Raw genomic sequence first — 25,131 nt, forward strand, 5'->3', positions numbered from 1 at the left:
TTTTTCTTATGCCAATCTTTGAAAAAAGTGAAAAACAGCATCAAAAATCTCATTATTACGATTCCTTTCGATTTTTTTTTTAATTTTTTAAAAATATTTTTAGGCAAATTTTTTAAGCTTAAACCGTTTTGTCATTTGAGGGGATTTTTTCAAAAAATATCTTTACGAAACTATTTTTATTCTTATAAAACTCCATTTTTGGAGGTATTTTCAAATCGGTCCAGCTCACTTAAATCTTAATATTTTTTCGAAATATTTTTTGGTGGACGTCTTAAAATATAATAGATTTTATAATTTCAATGGAAAAACCGAACCGATTTCTTTTTGTTTTTTTGTATGGGGAGTGATGCAGTCTAATGCACATAAATATATATGTATGTAAACAATCTAACTTTGGCTTTTGAACGTTTTCCAGATTGGTCAATTTAATCCGTCATCCGATGGTCGGGCCAAGCTAATGAACTGCGAAGACTCTGTTGGAAACTCGGCAACGCACACAAATCCGGGACCAAAACAATCCGTAAGCTTAGAATGGCAGTCTCCGGTCGACTTCTTGGGTGAAGTTGTCTTTAAGTACGTTTTGTTTTTTTCGTAAACGCTAAATTCCAATATGGAGAATATTCAATTTAAAATATCTTCGCATTCTTTTACTTTTGACATTAGCGCAACTGTGGCCCAAGCATACGACTCATTTTGGGTCGGTATACCATCGAGTCCCGTACAAGTCGTGCGGCGCGAAACAGCTGGGGCTTATCCTCAGACCACACGCCTACCTTATGTAACACCTCCGCCGCGTGGAGTTTACGCACCACAGACAGAAGTACCGACAGTGAGAGAGTCCCAGGAAGATCCTTTCTACTCGGAATGTGGTCGAAGTAAAACTTGTTTCGGCTTTCCGAATGGCTGCATCGAGGATAAGTCTTGTAAATCATTATCGGCCATAACGGTACGCGGTGATGTGTATGAATTCGAAATGAAATCGGGACGTGGTAAGTATCAACTTCGTACACATCTAGGTACTTGATACGTTGAATTTACTATGTGCATACATACATACATTCATCTGAGTTAGAGTCCGACCGAAGGTAGATTTTTCGGCCGAAGCTGAGTTTTGATCTAAAAATTGGCCGACTACCAAGGCCGAAGCCGATGATTTACATTAAAACTAAGTAAGTCGATTTTTTTTTTTCAAAGAATAAGCCCCATCTTGCCTTTTTAAGTGTACATAAAATACAAAATACATAGAAACGTACATATTTATCTCTTTTTTATTCCAAAAAAAAAAAAAACATTTTCTTAAAATAATTGCAGTCACAGTTCAGTTTCTGTGCATAGTCATTGTTATGTAGCAAATATATTTGTTTATAAGAACTTCAATAATATAATAATATTTTGGTGCTTACACTTTTGCCAAGTGTTTGGCCGAGCTTCTCCTCGACTGTGATGGAGGGACCTGGATTTTATAAGAAGCTTTTTTTTTTTGGCAGAAATGCAGTCGGAGGTTTGCCATTGCCTACCGAGGGTCGACCACTGTTAGAAATATTTTTTTCTAATCAAGAATTTGTACGGACTGCGGATCGAAACCAAGTTCTACGGAGTGGTAGTACGCACCTCTAACCGGCCAGTCACAGCGGCCGCCCTGATGTTGGTTCTATGACCACTGGCGGATGGAGCAGTAAGATAATTTTCATAAACTGCTTTAAGTAACTTTTGGGAGCTAGTATTCCTATATTGAAAAATATCAGCACCTCTAAGAACTCTTTTATATGTACATATGTTTGTATATTCCTTAATTACAATTTCATAATTCTGAAGTTCTCACCTGAAAGTCAGCTGATTTTAAGAAAAAGTTGCAATACCATATTTTTTTTGAAACAGATTATTCACAATAAGTGCATACCTTTAAATTATAATACACGTTCAACAAAAAAAGTCTAGATAGCAAAAAGGTTCGGCTTCTGTCGTTTTTTTTTGCCGAATCCGAGCATTCACCGTTAGCTAATTTTTTACGTAACAATTTGCTGTGTTTGAGTTTAAGGTAATTTTTAAGTTTTTAGCAGATTTTTTGGGTAATTTTATTGCCATTTTTAGCTGAAATAACTTTTTATTTTTCAGTTTACATTATTACATTTTTCCATGAAATCCTTCTCTAGCAAATTGTTTAATGTTTTTCAGTTTACAAGGTTTTACTTTTTTGGCTCCTTAAAATATCTGGACTCGGCGGGAAAGGTGCACATTAAAAAGTTGATTAATTTGTCAACAGTCGTTGCTTGAGCTCATATACACTCTTTTGCCCGAGTGCCAGGCCACTTGCTCAATTTGCTGAATACCATTTATCCCAGTGCGAAAATGTAATGTATAGTAATAAAAAAAAAAAAATAATCATTAAAACAACCCTTTTCACATTCGAAAATGCATTTTTTCCCCAGGGCCAGTCCTAAGAAAAGTGGGGCATTCAATTTTGCAGTACCTATGATCGAGAAATGAATGTGTTTTAATATGAAATTTTTGGAATTTGAGAATGTGTTTTAATATGAAATTTTTGGAACTTTTTGAATACATTAGAATGCTGATTACATAGTTATCAGTAATGTAATCGAAAACTGATAAGACTGGGATGTTATACCGTAATAATTACGCGCTTTGTGATGCGACGAACTAAATCACCCAGTCGGAGAGTAGAAAGGTATTACATGCGTTATAAAATCAAGAATAATAGGTCGTTTTTTTTTATATCCAAGACTCTGTTTTAACCGACAATTGATAATTTTTAACGATGAGTGAAAGGTTTATTGCGTTCATTCATATCGTTCATTCTGCACGAGGTTTATACCCGAACAATTGCTCGAAGTAAGATTTAGACAAGGTTTTCTTTCTACAGTCCGACGCGGTCTCATATGTATGTATGTATGTATGAAATGACATTCGATTTCTTTACAGATGGTGCCGCTTATATTGCATTGGGACTTTCGGAGGACGCTAAAATGGGCGAAGATCTGGTAACCGAGTGTGTGCCACAGAACGGCAGGGTGAATTTGTACTCATCCTACACATCGGGCGCACCAAATTATGGTTCCAGCAGAGCCAATGTGGTAAGAAAATAAAGTACACATACATACATACGTATGTATGTAGGTACATAGTGCTGTTAACGAAACGGTACTATAAAATTTTCATTCCCATTTTCAAGCCACAAAACGGGGCTCGTCTACTTCAATCGTCAGTCATTGATGGTGTCATCTATTGCAAAGTGCAGAGGGATGTGGTCACTCAGGTGCGGGGCAAACGATTCGATTTGCTCAATAATAAATATCACCTTTTGCTAGCAGCTGGCACGGCACTGAAAGGTGCATCATCTTTGTATATATCTATGAGTGCAATAGTTGTTTATTGTTTTTGTTTTTTTTTCGTTGCATTACAGATAATAGTGTTGGGTACCACGACATCGGCCGCTTGCCATCTGGCAGTCCGATAAATTTGGCAGTCGTTCAGGCCCTGACCGGTTCATCTACGTTGCTGTTGCGTTTGCATGGCGCCTTCATGGTGATTGCATGGATCGGCACAACGTCATTGGGTATTCTATTAGCCCGTTATTTCAAGCAAACCTGGGTGGGCAAACAGACTTGTGGAAAAGATCAATGGTTTGTGGTAAGTGCGTAGCGAATGGAAATCTATGAAGATTTTTAAATTTTAGTATATAAACGTAAAAAATACATTTTCAAAATAAGGAACTTTGGGCCTTTTTGTATAGATAACGATCATGTGTACTTATAGGTGGCATACACAGAGCGTCTGACTCGAGCGAGTCGGTTTGAATGTGTTTGTGTTAGTTAGACCGACATGACTCCTGGCATGACTCTGAATGATTCAACTGTGTGTAGTCGCGGGCGAGTGAACAAGTACGCAAATGACTCGCGAGTCAGACGCACCGTGTATGCCGCCTATTGCCAAACACCAAACTATGTGGATCATAAAATATATGTAGATTTTTTTTTTTTTTTTAGTGGCATCGCGTTTGTATGGTCACCACCTGGTCACTGACGGTTGCTGCTTTCATTATTATATTTGTTGAAATTGGCGAGTGGTCAGGGGAGCGTAATCCACACGCTATTCTTGGCACTATAACGACCATCATTTGTTTCATTCAGCCAATAGGAGCTCTCTTCCGGCCAGCACCGAATTCCAAAAATCGGCCAATTTTCAATTGGGCTCATTGGCTGGGCGGCAATCTGGCCCACATATTGTCGAGTACATACATACATACATATATATAGCTAATATTCGTATATTAAATGACATAATTTTCTGGCAGTTGTCACAATATTCTTCGCTGTCAAGTTGTCTAAGGCTGAGCTGCCCGAGTGGATGGACTGGGTGTTGGTGGCGTTCGTGGTGGTGCATGTAATTGTTCATTTAATCTACTCAGTAAGTTGGCCCGAATCAGCGAAATTTGTTTTTTTTTTCTGGGCAAAGGGCCATTGATTAAATTTTAAGTTGTTATTGTGCCTGCAGATAGCCGGTTGCTTCTCGGACCGCCAGCAGGCGCAGCAGGCTAATGCCTTTCAAATGAGCGATATGGGGCACCATGGCATGCGCAATGGCCACAGGATGGACCACAAACTGGACGCACCGGTAGGATAGGAAGCACAAAACTTTCTTTATTCATTCGAATATTAAACCATTGTTTGTTCTGTTTCAGTATGCCAGTTTTCGCAAGGGTCTTTTGGCAGCCTATACTGTAATACTGATACTTTTTGTTGTTGCCCTGGTGCTAATAGTGGTACTGGCTCCAATCGAAGAAACTGTCGATCAACTTAGCGGCAACTGAACAATTTTTCATCCGTATTAAGGGCCATTGAACGTATTCATACATATATGTACATACATACATACATACATATGTAACTGAAGAAATCGACAACCTGAAAACAATAAATACCAAGGGAACATGCTCAAGTCTACAAGATGTGGAACACACACACGCTAGTGCTATGCTAAGCCTCCATGCAATTTAAGCTATATAGTATGTATATGTATATTTGTTTATAATTCGTTGTACTTGTACCTCAAAGCATTTTTAGCGTAAGATTTTACTATGCTTATGAACATACAATCATTTACCATACATACTTTTAATATTACCGTTTATTGTTTTATCAAGAGATTTATTGTAAACTGTTGAAATAATTTATTCCAAATAAAAATTTTATTTTATACAGATTGGATGTTTAGTATTTTTTTTTTTATTAATAGCAATTTAATCGCACGCACACATGTGTAAAATGAGTCCATGATTATTTGGCCATTTGTGCAGAGATCAAAAATAAGGCATATTTTGATTTTTACTGGTAATAAAGACTTTCCGATCATACTAATCGTTATTTTATGGTTTTTGTTTTTTTTTTTCGATTTTCAACTATTTTTCGATCATACTACCTTTTTGAATCTCCTATGATCTAAAAACAAAAATCATAAGATACGATCATGATAAAAATATAGTAAGGTAGAACCGCTGAGAGTCACTTTTAAAATTCTTGACGTTTCCAAACAATTTAATTTTTAAATTTACTCACAAACTCACACACACATTTTCATTTTCAATCTCAAGCAACAACAATTTCGAACAATTTCAATTTTTTATTTTCACTTTTATATGATTTTAAAATGTTGGCAAACTTCAAAAAAAATCTGGCCGACAAATTGAGAGAACGGTTCTACCTTGCTATGCTTTTATCATGGATACGATTAAGCATGATAAAAACATAACAAGGTAAAACCATTGAGAGGCAGTCTGACGTTTGCCAACAATATAATTTTAAAATCAAAACTCAAACTCACACACACATTCTCATTTTCAATCTCAAACAACAACAATTGTGAACAATTTAATTTTTTTATTTTCAATTTAATATGATTTTAAAATGTTGGCAAACGTCAGAACAAAATCATGGCCGACGAATTGAGAGAATGAATTTACCTTGTAATGTTTTTATCATGCGATTAAGTATGATTGAAAAATAGAAATCCAAATTTTCATGGTTACACTACGATTTTTACGACTACGGTCTCTGGATTTGCTTTTACTTTGCTATATATCTCAATTGCCTCCTTAAGGCATGGTACAATAAAAACAGGTAGAAGCCAAATTGACATCAAACCTACAAAAGTCAAAGTTTTTGGGAGAGTAAAAATAAAAATGAGCGTGTGTAAGGAAAAATACAAAATTACATTTCGCTGGTTGCCGTTTTTGAGTAAATTTGAAGTTTTGTTTTTATTTATTTATTTTCTTTAGTTAAAATTTGTTAACTTGTATGTTTTCTGTTTTTGATTTATGAGTTGCGGTGTTGTTGGAGGGACTTTCCGGCATAAGGGTCATAGGAACAGCACTTGGCATCAAACGTGCCTTTCCTGTACCTCCCGGTGCATTTATGAAATCTGCTGCTTTAAAATGTTTAACGCACAGCAAGGCATTTCGCTGCAGCTCTACCCCACAGCTGCTTTCCCAACGCTCCTTACGCCAAGGACATTGAGGCACGTTAAAAAAATGAGTGGTGGCTTCTTTATATTTAACACCACATAAAAAACAGCGCTTCAGGTGTTGCATTTTTAACAAATACACTAAGTATAAACCGCACAAGACTACAAAAATTCAAATGCTAATTAAAATTTGTCATTAACGAAAATTCAAAAAAAGAACGACATGTCACTCAAAGCGTAACGAAATGTAGGAAATAAAAGGAAAACAATTTGAAGTTTAAAGGTTTGGTTATCATGAGAGCAACGTCATTTTGGCTTCTACCTGTATTTATGTGCCTTGTCCTTAAGGTGCTGGCCCAATGCAGGCTTGCTTTGCTTGCTTCGCTGCGAGAAGTGTTAAAAATGATTTGGAATATATTAAAACGTATAAAGGCTGGCCAAATGGCAGCTTTTCTTCACTTGCTTTAAGCGCCTCTAAGTTTGAATTAGGCAAATGTTTTATTTGAAAGCGTTTTGTAGGCTTTTGGCAAAGAGGTATGTTCTTTTCAAAATACATAAATTCAAACAAAAATTTGCTTACTTAATTTAAAAAAGCCACAGAAAATGCAGGTAATTCGAAATGAAATAAAAATGATTTATTGTTTCCAGGAAAAAACTTCTTCTTCAAGTAAATCGCTTTTTTAAGTCATAGTTTTGTTAGTAAATGTAGATATAGATATGTATGTATCATTATTATCATTTCTTTTAAATACAAACATTATTTCGCATTAATTTAAAAATTAATCTGAAAGTTTGTCATACATTTCTTAGAGTTTTCTATGAAATAATTATTAACGTTAACGGAACAGACATTAGGTTTGTTCGTCGAGCAAAAAATTTGTACGAATTTGTACGAATTATCACGATTTTTGCCCAAATCGCGTTCGTGCAGACCAAAAAATTATCCAACACTCAAAAATTGTGAGAGCAAAGTGACAGTTGTCTTGGAGAGAAGTTGCAAATTCTTGCTGGAAAAAATTTTGCCAGCAAGAATTTGCAAACACGAAAAACATGTGGTTGTGGCGCATGGTTGCATTTTTGTCTACAATAATTTGAATAAATTAGTTCGTTAAATTTAAAAATTTATAAACACGAGCGATTTTTTTATGAAAAAAGGAAGTAAATAATTGTTGATATAATTAATTTAGTTAATTCCAATGATTTGAACTTAATTCGGCTGAAAAAAATGGTATTCGCAATCGGAATGCAATTGCAACCAGAGTCGATTTAAGAAACCCGACAGCTAGTACGATGAAGAAATTGAAATGTATGTTAAAGAAAGTCAGAACAACAAGAAATATACATGTATATCCTGTTTTTGGCCATCCGAAAGAATTTTAAAAATTCTATAAAAATTGTTTATGTTTGAAATGCAACCGTGGACGCCAGCTGGCAGCGAAACTTGCAAACTCCTGCAAATTTGCGTTCGTGCAGAAATTTGCAAGTTTCTCAACATGAGAGAGAATTTGAGAGAAATTTTTCTTATAGGGCATTCGCACGAGGCGATTTTACAGGCAACAAAAGTTGAATACGAAGTTGAATGAGAAGTTTAAAGTGAAAAAGTTGCCATCCCTATTCAGACGAGGCGATTTTCGATTAAACACGAATCGTTATTTACATTATTGAAAATGAATTTAAATCGCAAAATTTGATCAATTGGCATAAATTTGGTAAGCCAAGCGTTGGTAGAAGTGCTTTTAGCGAAGCTGAAAGATAAAATAAGAGTAAAAAGGTAAAAAAGAAAAAAAAGTATGATACAGAACAGTGTTGGCATTTTTGGTACAATTGTACTTGTTTTATACAATTTCATTTACAATATACTTTCCTACTACGCAGTACTTTTTAGTAAAATTTTGTAATGAATACTAAAAATATATAGCTCTGAAAATTAACAGCAAGAAATTTTTTGTATTCTCTTTGGTTCGCCTGTTCGTATTGTAAGTTTTGAAAAATGGCTTCAACGAACCAGTATAATATAGCCTAGTCAAATTTTTAAAGAAACTTTTCGATACTAAGTTTTATTAAAACAAAATGTCGAAGTCAGCTTCATATAGAAACAAAATCTTCGTTCGTTATAAGAAGAGATTTTCGTAAATATAATACCTTTACGGCACTCACATATTGACAAGATTTTACTATTTATTTTATTATTCTTTAATTTTAATTATCTGTTTATAAAATATAATGTATTCTTTAAGAAAAACTGTACAAACCTAAGATTAAATCTTTGCGAAACATCCAAAAACCAACATACTTTCGTAAAAATTTCGAGCTTTATTAATATTCTTTAGTTTTTAGCCCATTCAATTTTAGTATAATAAAGTTCAAGTTTAAAGTAGCTGGGACTTACCGTTGAACTTGGCATTTTTTTTGTCGACGATGTCAGCCATTTTCTTCCATACGAAGTGTGTCCGACGATTTTTTTATATGGAGAAAACTAGCAACACCTTCATCAAAGAAATCTTAAAAAACTTAGTTATATTAAAATTTAATGGGCTAAAAAACCGCACGCTCAAAATAAATCTAGGAAATCGAATTAAAAAGCTCGAAATTTTTACGAAAGTGTGTTGGTTTTTTTAATGTTGCACAAAGTTTGAACCTTGAATTTGTACAGCTTTTCTTAAAATATAAACCGTATTTTTACAAAAAATAATTAAAATTGAATACTATTAAGATAAATGGTCAAATCTTGTCGTAAAGTTTTGATAAGCACTTAAAATGCTATTAAAATGTCAAATTTCAGTACTGAATCCAAAGGAAAATGTCTCTTTTATCCATTAATAATAACTTAAATATGCTTTTTGTTAAGATGTATACCTGAAAATGTGTGCATACATATTTGCGTTAAATGCAGTACATGTGCACGTGGAATCAATTTGTAAAAGTGTAAACTACGTAAACGTATGTACATAAACAATAAAACTCTCTCATGAATACCATAAATTCATTGGTCTTGAAGGGAATGCACTAAGAAAATATATGAGCGAATTAAAAAGTGTATACAATTTATAGCCGAAAAGTACATTTTTTGTATAGATTTCGTACTGAAGGAACAATTTAATTTCCCAACACTGATACAGAATGTAAACAAACACAGGGTTGCAAGGAAAAAAAGTTGAACGAGCTCAAAGTTGGCTGGCGACCAACTTTGTTGAAAGCGATTAGTTGAAAGGCCGTTCGGACGAGGCGATTTTTGCTTTCAACTAAAAGTTGCCTGAAAAATCGCCTCGTGCGAAAGCCCTATTACTCTCTGATATTTTGAGTGTTGGATAATTCTTGCTGGATTTTCGACGAACAAACCTATTGACTTTTCAACCAGACAGCTGGTTACTTTGACAGCGTTCCAAGCCACCATTCGGCCAAGCAAGTTTTCAAAGTGAATCAAACCAAATTGAAGTCAGCAAGGCGCGCAAAGCAAGCCTGCATTGGGCCAGCGCCTTTAGTCCAAAACAAGGTAGAAGTGATTTCGACATTTCTCTCTTTTGAATGGCGACTGAAATGTCAACTCTTAACCCTATACTATTCAAAATTTTTTCGTTATATAAATTTTCAATTGTGAGCTGTGCGATTGATTTTAAATACATAATAAAATGGAAAGGAATTGCGAGCGGTGCGTTGTGTTTGTCAAGAGCCTGGACAACAAATTTGTGCGTTATTTTAAACCTTCGAATTGTCAAGTGAAGCGACAACGGTGGGCAAATTGCTGCAATGTTTCATTAGGGGACTCTTCACGTGTGGTCGTGACTTTATTTGTTGCCTATCGCAGTCGAGTATTTCTAAGTGGACGCGTTTGGTCCCAGGTGCAGGGTTTATCATACTGAATATGAAAAGAAAATCTCCCTTTCATATATGTACATACATGGATAGGCCAAATTTCAAATATTGGTCTGATAAAACCTAAATCAGTATTCCTTGTTGACATAAAGAAACTGAAAGTAATTTTTAATAAATTTAATGGAAAGGAAATTTCGAATAGCAAAAATTTAATATCTAAATTATTGAAGTTGAGTTCAGATGTAAATTTAGAAGAATAAAACTTTTTCTTAATATTCTTTAGAATTATGCATTTGAATAAAAAAATAAATGCTCAATAACATTGGGATAGTAAAAGCAAGAAAATTGTCAAAACGGTTTTATAAATGAGTGTGTTTCATTTAGTGTGTAATTTTGTGTAAGTATGCATTTCCACATTTACATTAAACCGAAAATTCAGTAAATAAAATGAAGCTGATTCTAATGAGATTTTAAATATTTTCATATTTACAAAAACTTTCATTTCAAAGATGTTGACTTCTATCAAATATGTTAAATGCATAAAAAAGGGTTAATTTCTTTGTTTACATTTTTTGACATTACAGTCAAGTATGAGAGAGCTCGACTGAATTGCTTACAAATATGCTCGCAAAACAACAAAAATTAAGTACAGTTTAAATTTTTGTTTTTTAATCAGTTTATTTCAAGGATTGGAAAATTTCAATGGACATTCTAGTGTTGCTTGATATTCTCAAATATTGGAGATCTGCGCTGGTCGCTATAATTTTTTTAAATATTCGCTATTCTCTATTTGAGATAAATTATATTAATGTCCCGTAGAGACAAACCATTGGTTTTAGATTTTTGTATCCAAGTCGAGATCGACAGCTGAGTGAAAGATCGATAGATAAATTATATAGTAGACCTTGCAAATCCAGGTACCTATTCACAATACGCCAAATCTTGGAAAGACAAGCGAGAATAGGATCGACACATAGTCGATTTCAAAGGCGTTTTCGACAGCACGAAAATAAGTTGTCTTTATGCAGCGATGGCTGAATTTGGTATTCCGCGAAACTAATGCGGCTTAGTCACAATTGGGAAGGACCTATCGGAGCCGTTTGATACCAAATGAGGTTTCAGACTCCCTAACGTATGTATACATATTTATAAATGTATGTACATTATTTCTTTAATAAATAAAACACTAAACTTACTTTTTAAGTTTAAAAATTTGATATTCTGATGAATTGGACACTCGGTTATAATGGACAATTTGACGCGGTTCCGTGGATTCCATTTTAACCGGATTGCACTGTATCTGGGATACTCAACTCCAGTTGCCGTCTGGGCCGATGGAATTGGACAAAATAAGTATATTTATTGTTGTTGTTGTGTACAGGTGTCTGAATGTGTGGGGACTTCATTCGGACGGATCTTGTGTGCCTATTGAAAAGTAAGCTGCGTCTGGCCCCGTTTCTTTCCATGGTGCTCAGCTAATTTTTTGCAGAAAGTTAGTGTGCCATTACGGGTCCGAGTGTTTTCCTTTGTGGCCGAATATCGTCATGGTCGAATTTCTTCGCTACGCTTAGGCTATGCGGCAATACGTTTTGTGTTTACTGGCTTTATGGTCCTTAGAATTGTAATCGCTAGTCGATTTATGCTATCGACAACCGAAGTTCACAATTCAAATTCACAATTTAAAGTTTTTCCTAGCGAGTATTGCAATTCGTAATCTTCGTGTGAAAAATTGTAAAATTTTTCAACTGTTTCAAATAATGCAAATAGCGATTTTCTTCCTGTGTATTTTTTTATTTTCATATACTTGACACGTTTTAATCTATTTTAAGAAGTTTGTTTTACGGAGTTCAAAATAATTTTGATGTTTTTAGATAGCTGGTTCGTCCACAAACAAACCACATATTTTTTTATTACAAATCATCTTACATTATTTTATGTGTAAATTGGTTTTCCCCCGGTAAATGTAAAATCATCGTTCTTCAAGTACGGCTTTCGCTTGTGGAAACAATTTCAGTTCTTCTAGCGTTTTGTTAGGATCGATAGCTGTTAAGTCGCTACGTGGCCAACTCGATATAAGGATTAATTTATTTTCTTCTATAAGATAATTATTCGCAGCTACGAAATTTAGGATATCCTGAAAAATTTTTAAAATCAGAAATTTTGCGTTACATTTTTTACTTTTTATTTTTAACCGACTTCAAAAAAGGAGGAGGTTATCAATTCGTCGGAATATTTTATTTATTTGTATTTTTTGTTACCGCACAATTTTGGACCACGTTAACCCTCCGGTACTTCCGAGGTTTAGATCCGAACAAGGGATTATGAAGAAATTAACGGTGCTCTTAAAATTTGTATATGGGAATTGAAGTCGGTTTTGTTTTTTGCTTAAAAATTACGTGTTTTTTTTCTGAAATCCACATATTACCTGCAGTGTGTTATATTTATAGAATCTTCGTTCTAAAAAACTCCCCAGAGGGTTTCTGAATACGTATTGTGGAGACATTCGTTTCAGACTCTGAAGGTTCTTGCGGCAGAGATTGTTGGGCCTAAAATGAAAATTGTTTTGGTGAACATAATAAGTGGCATTGTTGTTGTTGTCGTAACAGCATATAAATTCCCCAAAGAGTTTTTTTTGGGGAATGGCGCTGGAGTGATACTTGGCTAGATATTAATCTGGGTCGTTCCGGCTACGTAGACCCGAATGTCATGTGAACGAATAAGTGACATACAACATATCTTAAGCGCAATGTTTACGGCTTACCACTAATCGTATCGATTCTCGTTTCGCATCTTCCTCTGCCTTTTCCGACTCCAATCGTTTGCGTTCTGCAGCGATTGCTGCTTCTTTCTGTCGCTTGGCAGCATCTTTCGCCATATCAGCTTCCAACGTCTCACGATAGGCCAAATCCTGCTCAGCCTTGACTTGATCACGTTCAGCTCGTTCATCTTCTTCGCGTATTTCATCTTTCAACTGTAGTTTGTACATTTCCACTGCATCCATGAGGCGCGACAAAAATGAATTTAAATCTGAATTTCCTGGCAAACCATACACAACATTAATTTCGATAAGCTACAGCTTGCAACTTTCGTTTCTTACCATCAACAATAGAAATCACCTCGCACGATGACCTTCCAGATAGCCGACTTTTGCCAATAATTAATAACGAAGGCAGCTTGTCTACTGGTTTTGTACTAATCGTTATGGATGCAGTATTACTCACACAGGCAGTGACCGAAGATAAAAACCTGTAACGTAATTTTATACGAATCATCAAAAATTTTCTTCTCAATCTATTCATTTTGGATTAGATTTTTACTAACATATTTTTGTTCGTTTCAAATGTTAAGTCCCATCCGTAGAGTATAAAATTTTGTGCAAATGCTTCAATGATTCTCTCGTTTTTCATTACTTGATCACAGAATACATTTGTGAGAATGCTATCACCATGATGTAAATAAATTGCAAGCAGTTTTCGCTAAAACATATAGAGAAACCAAGAGGACATTTAGTTAAGTAGTTATTAATAAATTCGATTAATTTATTACTTCACGCGCAGGTTTGTGGCAAGCTTCTCTGATTGCATCTTCTAAACTGCCGACATAAAAGACGGGATGTGGTTCTCCGAAACGTTCACGGTAGTTATCAAAAAACTCTATAGAACCAGCACATTCATTGCCAATGTTGTTTGGAACTGTGAACATATGTTGATAAATTTATATATATTTTTCAATTAGAAACTGGTACCAAAAATTCTTATTTAAAAAAAAAAAAATAATAATAATTTAAAGTAATTACTCAAGTGTCTACTGCGTGGAGGAACAGGCTGTTCATCTTGCAATGGATCATATCCGTCCTCGTCGTCTAAACTGTTGTCGTCGTCAGTCTCGATGGTATTACTGAAAAAAGAAGAAGTGCTTTCATTTGTACTTTCTATGGTCAATGACTTACTTGCTGGCATTAATGTTGTTAGAATTTCCAACGATGTCCATACTCTTATCACTTGCATTTCGAAGTGTAAAATTATGAGACAAACCAATACCAGATTGCTGGAGGAAGTTCGAAGAATCGAAATGGAAAAAATACGTGAGTTTTCTCTCGTCACATAAACATTAAAAACATTGACAATGGAATTTTAACTTACAGCTAAAGTTAAGTTGTCATCACAGTTAGAGGGCCAGCCTTCCCATTCCTGATTACGTACATTTATATTACTGACATAGTACACCTTTGTCTTCACTTCCAAAATAGTGCTACTACCTAAAAACGGCAAAGTTATTGTTTTACCGCTCGGTTGCTCTACTATGGTCAAGTTGAATGTGTCGCGAAGTCTATGTGCGATTTCCTCACTAAAAAAAATGGAGTTAATACATATACATATATGACATACACTTGATGGGAATAGAAACGTCTTACTTTTCTGTGTCAACGTAGCCTTCTTCGCTTAAGTTGTGCAAAATTAAATCGTTTTCTGGACCTAAGTCTAAATTGCATAACTGCGTAGTAATTTTACGAGCATCCTGTAGTTTTGCTGGCGGCCACCCGCGAATTGCTTGTCGACAAATCGGTACGTTTGTTTCTTCCGATATTTTCAATTTCAGTTGTTCTGAGCAATAGAAAAAATAGATAAGGACTTGTTCGCAATAGTCGGGTTAACTGCCACCGAACGATTCCGGAAGATATAATTTGTATTACGTACCAATTGTAGCAATTGATGGCAGACGAATAGTGTAGACTGATTCATTGTAGTGTATGTTCAGCACCAAAGTTTTAACATCGTTGTGCCTTGCCGGGTCCAAATCCATATCTGACGTGAGATCAATTATTTCAGCGTCTGCAGAAGTGGAAGCTAAAATGAATAAAATTGAACTAATTTACATAATGGTTTTTGTTTATTTCTTTCTTGTGATTTTAGATTCAGTGATAGAACGTCCGCAATGAAAAGAATCTTCAAAAGGTTAAACATTTCAGAGGCACTATATATCTGAATTTAACTTTAACTCTTTCGTTGCCGTTGGGGGAACAATAAAATATTCACAGCCGTTACTAATACCGTCACTGAATTGCAAAAAGTCGTGACAAATTACCCTTTTTAAGCAAACGGTTTTGTGGGGGTTTTGAATTTTGCATTAGTTAGGACTTTTTGCATTTTATGTGATTATGTATGTATTTATCTACATATGTACGCTTGGACGTACCTTCTAAGCCCTGATTGGAAGCACTATTAACGCTCCATTGGCGACAGTTAGATGATCCTGCATTTGTGGATAAATCGTTAAGAGCCGTTGTGTTCGAGAAACCTGATGTATTTTCCCTAACCGCTGATGTTTGATTTAGCCCATGTGAAGGTACATCATCCTGAGGTATGACTCGCTGTATAGCAACCTGAAATTATGTCATAATGAGAAAAGTTGAGACAAAAAATTTCAGGGAACTTACCATTAGATCCCAGTTCGTCTCCTCCAAATGCGAAAATGCTTCACCAACATCATCTATTCCAGTAATGCTCTATAAAAAAATTTTTACACGGTTTTGTATATCTAATTGTATTATATACATACATATGTATATAAGTAGAACATGCTTATATATGTATCTATTATTCATAATTTGAGAGTTTCCCTATCAGTTATTGACGGCAGAAAAATTTGAAATAACTAGCCGCTGTCTAAGTAGTGTTTAAATAGTAGTTTTACAAAGAAACTGCTAAAAAACATACTTATGTACGCAGTATTTTTAACACTTCCGAGTTATTTTTGTAATACATACATACATAGGTACTTGTTAAGCGATTCAGATGTTTTCGGTAACTTCTAGGGCGTCTTAAATTGGAAGTTTTTCTTAAATTATGCCATTTGTGATACATATATGTATCTTTTAGAGCGCACATGAACACCATTTAAATAAACAGAAGTTTGTAGGAAAGCTCCATATCAGACTGCCAGTCATGTGCATATGTATGTAAATAAGTATGCAGGCATGAACACACGTATGTATGTATACCCTGCATCTACATGTTTATTTTTAATTCACTCCAGAAATTTGGGGTTTTGATTTATGTACTATATATTTTGAAATACAAATTTCTCACCAATAATGCAAAATTTATATTTTAAGTCTACCTGAAAAGTCGCCAAAATCTCGTCTTTGTTCTCCGACATTTGTATTTTTTTTCGCTATTGCTTGATGCTTGTTGCCTCTATAGATAACCCTTAAAAAATGTTGCTTCTGCTTTTTTCTAAAAATCGTTAAGCAAATCAATATAGCTTTAAACACCGTATAATCGCGCAGAAAACTAAAGCAAAGTATGTTTAATTTAGAAAATGTATTATTTTTTGTGTTATAACAACACGCATTGAAAAACTTCACTTCCCATGAATTGGAGAAAAACTCGTTCGTCTCAATTGCAGTGTTGCTCTTTTAAGAAAAAATCCCCCAAAAAAGATTTTAAATGTCAGTATAAAGTGAGGTGCATACGAGACAATATTTGCGTGAACAATAGGTGCGTTCGACAAGTCAAAAATTTGTAATAGTTTTTCCACATTTTTACTGGATGGCGTTCGAAAACGACAAAAAATTATGCAACACACAAAAATTGAGCGTTCATTTTGATGCAAGAGAAGCGTTCATTTTGTAATGGCAAAATTTTAGTCAGCAAAAATTATCCAACACGAAAACATATGATCACAAAACATATGGTTGCAATTTTTGTAAACAAACATAAGTGCATTTTCCGAGAATTGGTATTTATATGCTTTTTGGCTGCCTGCTATGTGACTTTATGATAGCGCCAACTAGTTTTACTTCTAGAAATGTTCCTGGCGAACATCGAACGTTCACTTTCCTTTTTTCTCCTATGGAGGCAACATGAATTTCAGTTTGTTTACAAATAAAACATAAACAAAGTCAGCTGGTGTGTCTTCTTCTTCCGGTTTTTGCAAGTGATGGCTAATTTCCTGTTCGTTTACTTTTTTGCTTTTTCATCTCTTTGGGAGAGAATTTGATATTAGTATGCAAATGGTGATATTAGTATGCAAAATATCAAATATAAAAGTATGACAGCAACAAAGAGTCAAATCGTATTTATGTAGTCAAAAAATGTGTGTAGGTTGTATACATACATTTGTCAAAGGCTCAGTTAGGCATACCATCCTCTTCTTTCGATTTTAAAAAGCGGAAGGTATTTGGCACCTGCACATTTTCCAGAGAAAATTGTTTTTTTTTGAAGAAAAGATCATCATGAAAAAATTCAGTTCACCGCAAACTATCCTTTTATCTCAGGAATCGATGAGTTTAATTGCTGACAAAAAGCTATAGAACAGATAAAACATATTGCTTCCTCACCGACATAATGCTTCTAAACCATTATTAACCTTAAACATTATAAAATATATTTTAACAGCAAACTATAACTCTTTTTCGACATAGCAAAAAATTCTTTCTTTTATTGAACAGTAAACTTTCAGTTGTACGCGGCAACTGTTAGCAGTTGAGACTAGAGCCGTGCGCCTGAGTGATTTTGGCTCACGTTCGCGCACGCTCATGATGATGATTTCAAAAGTGAAGCACATTCACGTTTGGCTTTAGTCGATTAAAAAAACTAAGGTGTCAAAATAAAGATAATTAATTTATATTTCCTTCCATGTACCTAATTTATATTCCTTTTCATATTTTAAAGCCAAAAATCCTGAAAACACGAAAATATATCGTGATTTTTTAATGAAGAAACCTTTTTTTGAAAAAATTACGTGATTAATGCCCATGATGCAATAAAACAAGGTATTGGATGTTGGCAGCTTCTTGCTCTAATTCCGCCATATTGACTGCCTTAGGTGAAACAGTGTTACTTCTTTAACAATTCTTTGCATTAAATGTAGTTAAATGCTTTTTATTTTTCATCGGTATAACATATTTTGTTTTCTTAAAAAAGTATTTTACCTTATTTTATTTTATTTCATTACCAATATACTATAAAAAAGCAAATTTTGTTTAGGAGAACATATGTAGTTTTATATTTTTCCCCCAAACGGGGATTAATTTCTTCCCATTTTCCTTCTTATTCTGCTGAGCTAAGGCAGCATTCAATGGAGCTGTCACAACGTCCAACAGTTTGTTTTATTGCATCATGGGATCTGATAACACCACCTTGTATAAATTCGCCTTTCACATACTCAAGGCGAATTTATACAAGGTGGTGTTACTGGCGAATTTAGATTACAACAACAACAACCACACGTATTTTGTATTGAGGGTGTTATGTCAAATCTCGATTCGCCCCAAAGTTCGCATGTATTTTGTTTTTGCTTTTGATGGGTATCAGTGGGGAAGAAGTCAGCTGATTTTACAACACCACCTTGTATAAATTCGCCTTGGAACATGCTCCTGTAGCCAAGGCGAATTTATACAAGGTGGTGTTAGTGGCGAATTTAGATTTTCGCCGCGGTACTTCCTAATGTCAAAATGATGTGTTTGTTGTAAACAAGCTGAATTCATATTACAACAAACACATCATTTTGACATTAAGAAGTACCGCGGTATAAATTCGCCTTGCATGATATCGAGGTGTTACCGGCGAATCCGAATTTTTCGCCGTGGAAAGCAAAAAGAAAATACATACAGTGGTCAACAAATTTTGCTGAATCACTTTTTGCCAAGTTGTAACGTATTATTTTTGTTGTTCTTTAATTTTGGTTTTTTTATAAAAATATAGTTCATTCATTAACAAAACCCGCGTAAATCCAACTTCCAACTTTGTGCAATGTTAAAAAAATTCAAACACCTTTTGTACAAATTTCAAGCTTTTTTAAAAATTCTAAGAAATCAACCGTAATTTTTAGCGATTTGAAAGTCGTACTTTATTCTACTAGACTTCAATAGACTACAAAACTGCATGCTCAGAATCTAATTAAAAACTCGAAACTTGATTTTTTTAATGCATACATTTTTAAGGCAGTGTCACTCGATTCGTACATTTGTACAATTTTGTACATTTTTATATTTCAACAAATTATTTTTCGTGATTGGGATAAAGAAAAATATTTGGGTATTCACACAATTGGGCACCAAATTTCGGCAAACACCCATCGTGTGACACTGCCTTTAAACTTATTTTTAAACGGATGTTGTTAGTTAAGAATGAACTATAAAAAACTAACCAAAATTAAATAACAACAAAAATAATATTTTAAAACTTGTCAAAATTTGGTGCGGCTATCATTTTTTCGACTACTGTACATAAGTTGACTATTACTACGTCTATTCGCGCCGTATTATTTGCAAAATGGTAAACTTTGCCGTATAAAAGCTGAGTTAATTTTCTATTTGCAAATAACTAATTCACGCAAATAAGTATTGATTAATGGTACTCAGTGGCGGATCCAGCGGGGGCGATTTTGGGGGTTAAACTACGTGTCAGTCAGTGGCGGACCCACGGGGGGTTTTTTAATACATAGACGCCATGTTATACATACATATGCGCCACATTAGAACACCCCCGGTGGGTCCGCCACTGACTGACACGTAGTTTAACCCCCAAAATCCCCCCGCTGGATCCGCCACTGGTGGTACTATTTGCAAATAAGCGCAAGCCGCCGCCATTCTTAGGTTAATTTTCTTTTTCGATGGTCACAATATTAAGAAAGAATTTTTCACCATCGAATAAACAGTGAGTTAGGTATTTGCAAATTATTTTTATTTGCAAATAGCTTACGTATAAACGTAGTATGTATGTATGGTGCCTCGGGGCGTATACGTTACCAACGCAACTACGGGTATCTGAGCATGAGTGGTTATTTTTACTTTTTATACCCGAGCGCACTTGTGCACAGGGTATTATAACTTTGTGCCGCATAACGGTTGTTTGTAACACCCCAAAGGAATCGAGATAGATATAGACAAATGTATACATAAATGATCAGAATGCAAAGAGATGTCGATTAAGCCATGTCTGTCTGTCCGTCCGTCCGTCTGTCCGTGTATACGATACCTCGAGCAAAAATTGAGATAGGTTGTTTTGATTAATCAAAATCTTGATTACTCGAGTAATTGATTAACCGAATAATTGATTAACTAACTTGCTCGAGTAATCGAATAATCGCTCTGCCCTAATGTATATGAATAACTCCTTCACATTTTAAGTTTTTTTTTGTTTTTTTTTAACACAGTTGTGGTATTTTTGGTTTTGCTGAGTTTCTAAACCCCAAAGAGCTTGCACTGGGAATCACTGGCTGGGAAAGCGTGAACAGATGTAGCTGCATTAAATCACATTTCATAGCCGACCTCCTGCCGCGAGATTGCCGATGCCCGGAACACAAGTATAGTGTTTCGTTGGTGCTGTTTGTCAACGCAATGTTATTCTTGATTTGAAGTACATATCTATGTATGTATGTATGTATGTATGCATACATATATGCAGTACAATCTTCAAAGCAATTGCCTATATGTACGAATGTATTTAATTTTCCTTTTATTAATAATTTCAGTAGTTAAAGTTTATAAAACGAAACTAAGGTTAGGTTTTAAATCCTGAAAATAAATTAAAGTTTTGTAAAAAAAAAAAAAAAAAATAGATTAAAATGGAAAAAAGATCTGAAATGTATCAATCGTTTGCTGGGAGAACATAATAGCTCAGATTTCTCCCTATGAACAAAAATAAACAAATATAATAACAAAAAAATATAAGAAGTGATAATTTTCAAGTTATAGCTTCGACTGGTTTGAAAAATTTGTGGTTATTGCGAGCTATGTATGTAAATAGGTGGATATGGAAAATAAATTATTATGTTTGAACAAAATTCTGTTTTCAAAGTCGTGGCTGCCAGCCGAATCGGATCAGAATATTTTTATTTTTTAAAAAATCTCAAATAGTTGAGTAATTAAAGGTCAGACCTATAGCTTTTTAATTATTTGAGCATCGATTCTCTTTACAGTCAGACGTTGATAATTTCTGCTGGAAATCCCTATTGAAGGAGCTTACTCTTTGACTTTAACTAGCAGAGAAGGGACAGTTTTACCACAGAAGTTTTTAGCCAAGGATCCAATGTACATATATCCCTATGAAAAAAATATTGCCCGACAAGTAAACAAAATTACTTTTTTAAAATGTTTGCTAAAAAAAAATTCCCCAAAGAGCCCTCATATGAAATTTGTTTGATAAACTTTTTATATTGAAAAAATGTGCGACACCTTCAACAAAAAAATTCCCCAAAAATCAATGGTAAGTCCTAGCTTCCTCATACTTGCACTTTATTATACTAAAATTGAATGGGCTAAAAAGCTGCATACTCAGTTTTTTTTTCTAGAGAGCGTAAATAAAAAGTGCAATATTTGAATGAAATTTTGCAGAATTTTCTTTAATTTTGCACAAGGTTTGGAACTTTGAATTTTGGGGGTTTTGTTGTAGAATTAACCATATTTTTTATAAAAAAATTTGCGAAAAATAAAATATTTAAAAAATAGTTGCCCATATTGTAAAAAATTCGCTGTACCTAAACTTTATTGACAGACTGTATATACATACATAGAATTGTACGTATGTAACGAGTTCGCGTAATTTTTCAATGTTTGCATTAAAATATCTGTTTATTTCTGCAATTTTTTTTTTGTTGAAGTAGTTGTAGCAATCAAATGTCTGTTTTGCAGCGAAGCTGTTTTCGTTTTTCATTTTATTCTATATTACTGAATGAGAATTTGAATGTACATATGGCCAAATCCAAAAGCATTTGCAGTCAATTTATCTGTATTAAGAAAAATAAAGTATGGATTTGCGGGATACACTGAAAAAAATTTCACTTCAAACTCAAAAAAATGTTAATGAAGCTTTTTTTGAAAGTCATCCGACACTGGCAGTTCATTTATTACGTCGTAATGGACATTAGGTGTTACAATAAAACTCACTCGTATCAACTTTATAATCCTTTTTCTACTTCTCTCCCAATAACTAAAATGTTTGCAAAAAAATGTGTGTAAGTTAAAAAGGATTGATTATAATATATGTATATGTACATACCCTGTGGGAAAAATTTCTAGTTCTGAACCGGGCGCTTCTAGTACATTTAGACCCAGTACTGATTCCCGATAAACCGGCGAATTTAACATGGCGATGTCTTAGGAAGTGTCAATTGCCCCCTGCTACAGCCCTTTTTCGATAGTTTAGAATCAATGCTAAATTCGACAAATAGGATCTAGTGCGCTTTGTATCCCTTTTTCGATAGTTCCGAACCAGTTCTAATTTCTATAGTTCCGAACCAGTTCTAAAATCGACAGACGAAAGAAAAAAATAATCATCATTTTTTCAATCTTTAAATTATTTTGAAAGAAATGTGTGTTCAATTTGAAATTAAATTTGCTTGAATGATTGTAAAAAATGTAAGTTTACATACCTTGGGCTGTAGCTGAGTTTGCAGAGGTGCTTGCTATTATTGATTAGATTCTAGAAGATCCCAAGATGTTAAAATGTTAATATAAATTATTATTTTGTATTACCAAGCTATGTAAAAACATTTGCATTTTTTGTCTAGTTACTATTGGACTGGTTCGTTTTTGGCGATAAAGATCTAGTACAGAACTAGAAATTTGATTCTCTAGTCTGCGGTTTCCCTTTTAAAAATTATTAAAATTTTGAAATTGCTCTCATTATTATTATGTTTGTCAACACAATCAATCGTCCGATTTTTTCAGTGTATGGTTCTTGGCCCGAATGGCAGTGGCAATTGATTACATATATGTAATATGTCTGCACAGCCGTGGTGATGCGTAATGATGAATCTGTGTAACTTTGGCCTGAACGGTGACGTTCGGTGACATCGATTGAAACAGTTCTTAAGGAAGTAGCCGCGCTTCAAATCAATTGTAGAAGTCTTGCAAGAATGTTGTGCTCGAAGCGAAAAGCAATTTTATTATTTTTCACGATGGTATTTGCATTTGCAGTTACACAGACCCAGTCGGTTTATCTAAATCAGAAACAGAATCAGAATAAATTGAATTTAGGCAATCTCGTTAGAAACTTACTAACAAATATGGAACGAAGTGCAGTTTGGGATGAAAATTTGCATTTTTCGCTCATCATTTGCGAGTTTATAATAAAACGTAATATTTGTTTTTTTTAATGTTTTAATATTTTATCGATTTTTGCACCGTTTTTTAAATTCTAACCCATAAATTAGAAAAAGTGCGTTTTTATGAGCCGACTCGTTTCGAAAGCCAACTATACGATGAGATCTTAAAAAGAATTGGTGCATTTCGAGCAAAAATTGAATTATTGAACGACGGAACTGGCAGATTGGCTAATATATTGCAGAAGAGCGTAATGTTGGTTAGGCCTGTAGTTGTCGAAAACCAGATCAACACTGAGTTGGAATATAAGACCCTGGAACGAAATTATGACAATTTACAAGATATCGGATTTCCGAACTCAACTTTTTCAGGTAAGTCACATACATATGTATATATATTCATATGTATATATATGTGCACATATACAGTATTGGTCAATACAATAGCACCCCCATTTCAAAGTGATATTGTTTGCCACTCATGCTTATTTATTTATTTTTAAGAATTTTCAATTAAAATATAGTTCATTCTCTCACCAAACTCACATAAACTCAAGTTTAAAACTTTTTAAAAGACCGCAAAAAAGTGCAACAAAATTTCACCCAAATTTCAAACTTTTTTCTCAGAAGCGGTAGAATTTTTTTGAATACACAGTTTTATAGCCCATTCAATTTTAGTCTAATAATGTGCAAGTTTCAAGTGGCTAAAAATTACCGTTGATTTTTTAGAATTTTTTTCGCCGAGGATGTTGCGGGTTTCTGCCATATAAAAATAAATTGTGTTTAATCGTTACATGGAAGCAAATGAGACAAAAAAAATTCTTAAACATTGGTAAATATGCTCGCAAAACAACAAAATTTAAGTACAGTTTAATGTTTTGGTTTTTAATTCAGTCTTGCAAAATTTTTTTAAATATTCGTTATTCTCCGTTTGAGATAAGGTATTTTTTATCTCTTCAATAACACCAATGTCTTCCGTAAATTCTTAAGAAATTTGCTACGCTTTCTACTATAATTTGCTGAAGTTTGTTTGTGAAGAGTACAGGGGGCACCTTTGTTTTCAACGGAAATATATGCCCGTTCCATTAGTTTGGAAGGAAAGAGTGAAACCGCAGGCTGTAGAATATCCGATGTCAAAACTCATTGGACACTACAATTCACACGCACGAAATAATAGCAATTTATTTCTTGAACGTTTACTTAAAAAATTAAGTTTGGAAACCCTGTATAAGCAAAATAAGCAAAAGCTTAAACTTTTCGGTCCTGGTAATTATGCAGAAATGACATTTTCAGGATAAGTTGTCGAAAATCTGAGCTTTAATTAAATTCCAAGTAGAAAATTCGATAAGCTTTTGTTTCATTGAACTAAAATGACTCTAAGTGAAGAGATGGCTTTTTTCTGTGGTCGAAAGTTCAAAGTTCAAGGGGCCGGTTCTATTAGCACTTGTTACTTCGCCAGAGCTTCACAAACATTGCCTAAAATCCGATTTTTTACACTTCCAAACGATTTTTCTCAAAATCTGGAACTGATGGGAGCTTTACACCACGGAGCGTAAAAAATCTATAAAAAGTAGCTTTCACTTCTGCCTCACCAGAATTAGTGTTCCCATGTGTGTTATCAAATTTAAACTAAAAGTCATTCAAATTATTATTATTTTTTAGATTTCTGCCTGCTACATATTAGCGCCTTGGATAACTGTGATTCCATTGAAAAGGAGTGCCTCCGAGTGATAAGTTCCAATGCACCGTCGTACGGTTACCGGCGAATGCATCAGTATGTTCCCCTAAACA

General features: G+C 34.3%; 3 protein-coding genes across 3 annotated transcripts in view; 2 read left to right on the top strand and 1 right to left on the bottom strand.

Annotated features, from left to right (window-relative positions):
• The window catches only part of LOC118743507 (putative ferric-chelate reductase 1 homolog), a 10,288-nt gene extending 5,068 nt beyond the window's left edge, over nucleotides 1-5,220 (top strand). The window contains exons 2-10 of the mRNA XM_036476233.1: nucleotides 416-573; nucleotides 664-989; nucleotides 2,941-3,092; nucleotides 3,191-3,347; nucleotides 3,422-3,648; nucleotides 4,005-4,248; nucleotides 4,313-4,425; nucleotides 4,513-4,632; nucleotides 4,700-5,220. Of these exons, the coding sequence (XP_036332126.1) occupies nucleotides 416-573; nucleotides 664-989; nucleotides 2,941-3,092; nucleotides 3,191-3,347; nucleotides 3,422-3,648; nucleotides 4,005-4,248; nucleotides 4,313-4,425; nucleotides 4,513-4,632; nucleotides 4,700-4,828 (1,626 nt within the window). The 3' untranslated portion in view covers nucleotides 4,829-5,220. The remainder of the gene's footprint in view (nucleotides 1-415; nucleotides 574-663; nucleotides 990-2,940; nucleotides 3,093-3,190; nucleotides 3,348-3,421; nucleotides 3,649-4,004; nucleotides 4,249-4,312; nucleotides 4,426-4,512; nucleotides 4,633-4,699) is intronic.
• A 6,840-nt stretch (nucleotides 5,221-12,060) lies between these two features.
• On the bottom strand, nucleotides 12,061-16,687 carry LOC118743509 (FAS-associated factor 1). The gene is given in 15 exon segments (XM_036476234.1): nucleotides 12,061-12,424; nucleotides 12,716-12,754; nucleotides 12,756-12,836; nucleotides 13,052-13,326; nucleotides 13,388-13,536; nucleotides 13,612-13,766; nucleotides 13,837-13,982; nucleotides 14,087-14,187; nucleotides 14,240-14,337; nucleotides 14,433-14,637; nucleotides 14,705-14,894; nucleotides 14,988-15,137; nucleotides 15,487-15,673; nucleotides 15,728-15,796; nucleotides 16,411-16,687. Coding segments are annotated over 15 exon segments (2,049 nt in total). The 5' UTR covers nucleotides 16,450-16,687; the 3' UTR covers nucleotides 12,061-12,259.
• A 6,385-nt stretch (nucleotides 16,688-23,072) lies between these two features.
• On the top strand, nucleotides 23,073-25,114 carry LOC118744058 (the record flags this gene model as incomplete). The annotated part of the gene is given in 3 exon segments (XM_036476816.1): nucleotides 23,073-23,374; nucleotides 23,452-23,712; nucleotides 25,003-25,114. Coding segments are annotated over 3 exon segments (593 nt in total), but the record flags the coding sequence as incomplete, so codon positions are not given.
• Nucleotides 25,115-25,131: the final 17 nt, after the last annotated feature.

This window comes from Rhagoletis pomonella, unplaced genomic scaffold (genome assembly GCF_013731165.1).
Source record: "Rhagoletis pomonella isolate Grant_MI unplaced genomic scaffold, Rhpom_1.0 Rhpom_scaffold_00007, whole genome shotgun sequence".
Classification (NCBI taxonomy): Eukaryota; Metazoa; Arthropoda; class Insecta; order Diptera; family Tephritidae; genus Rhagoletis; species Rhagoletis pomonella.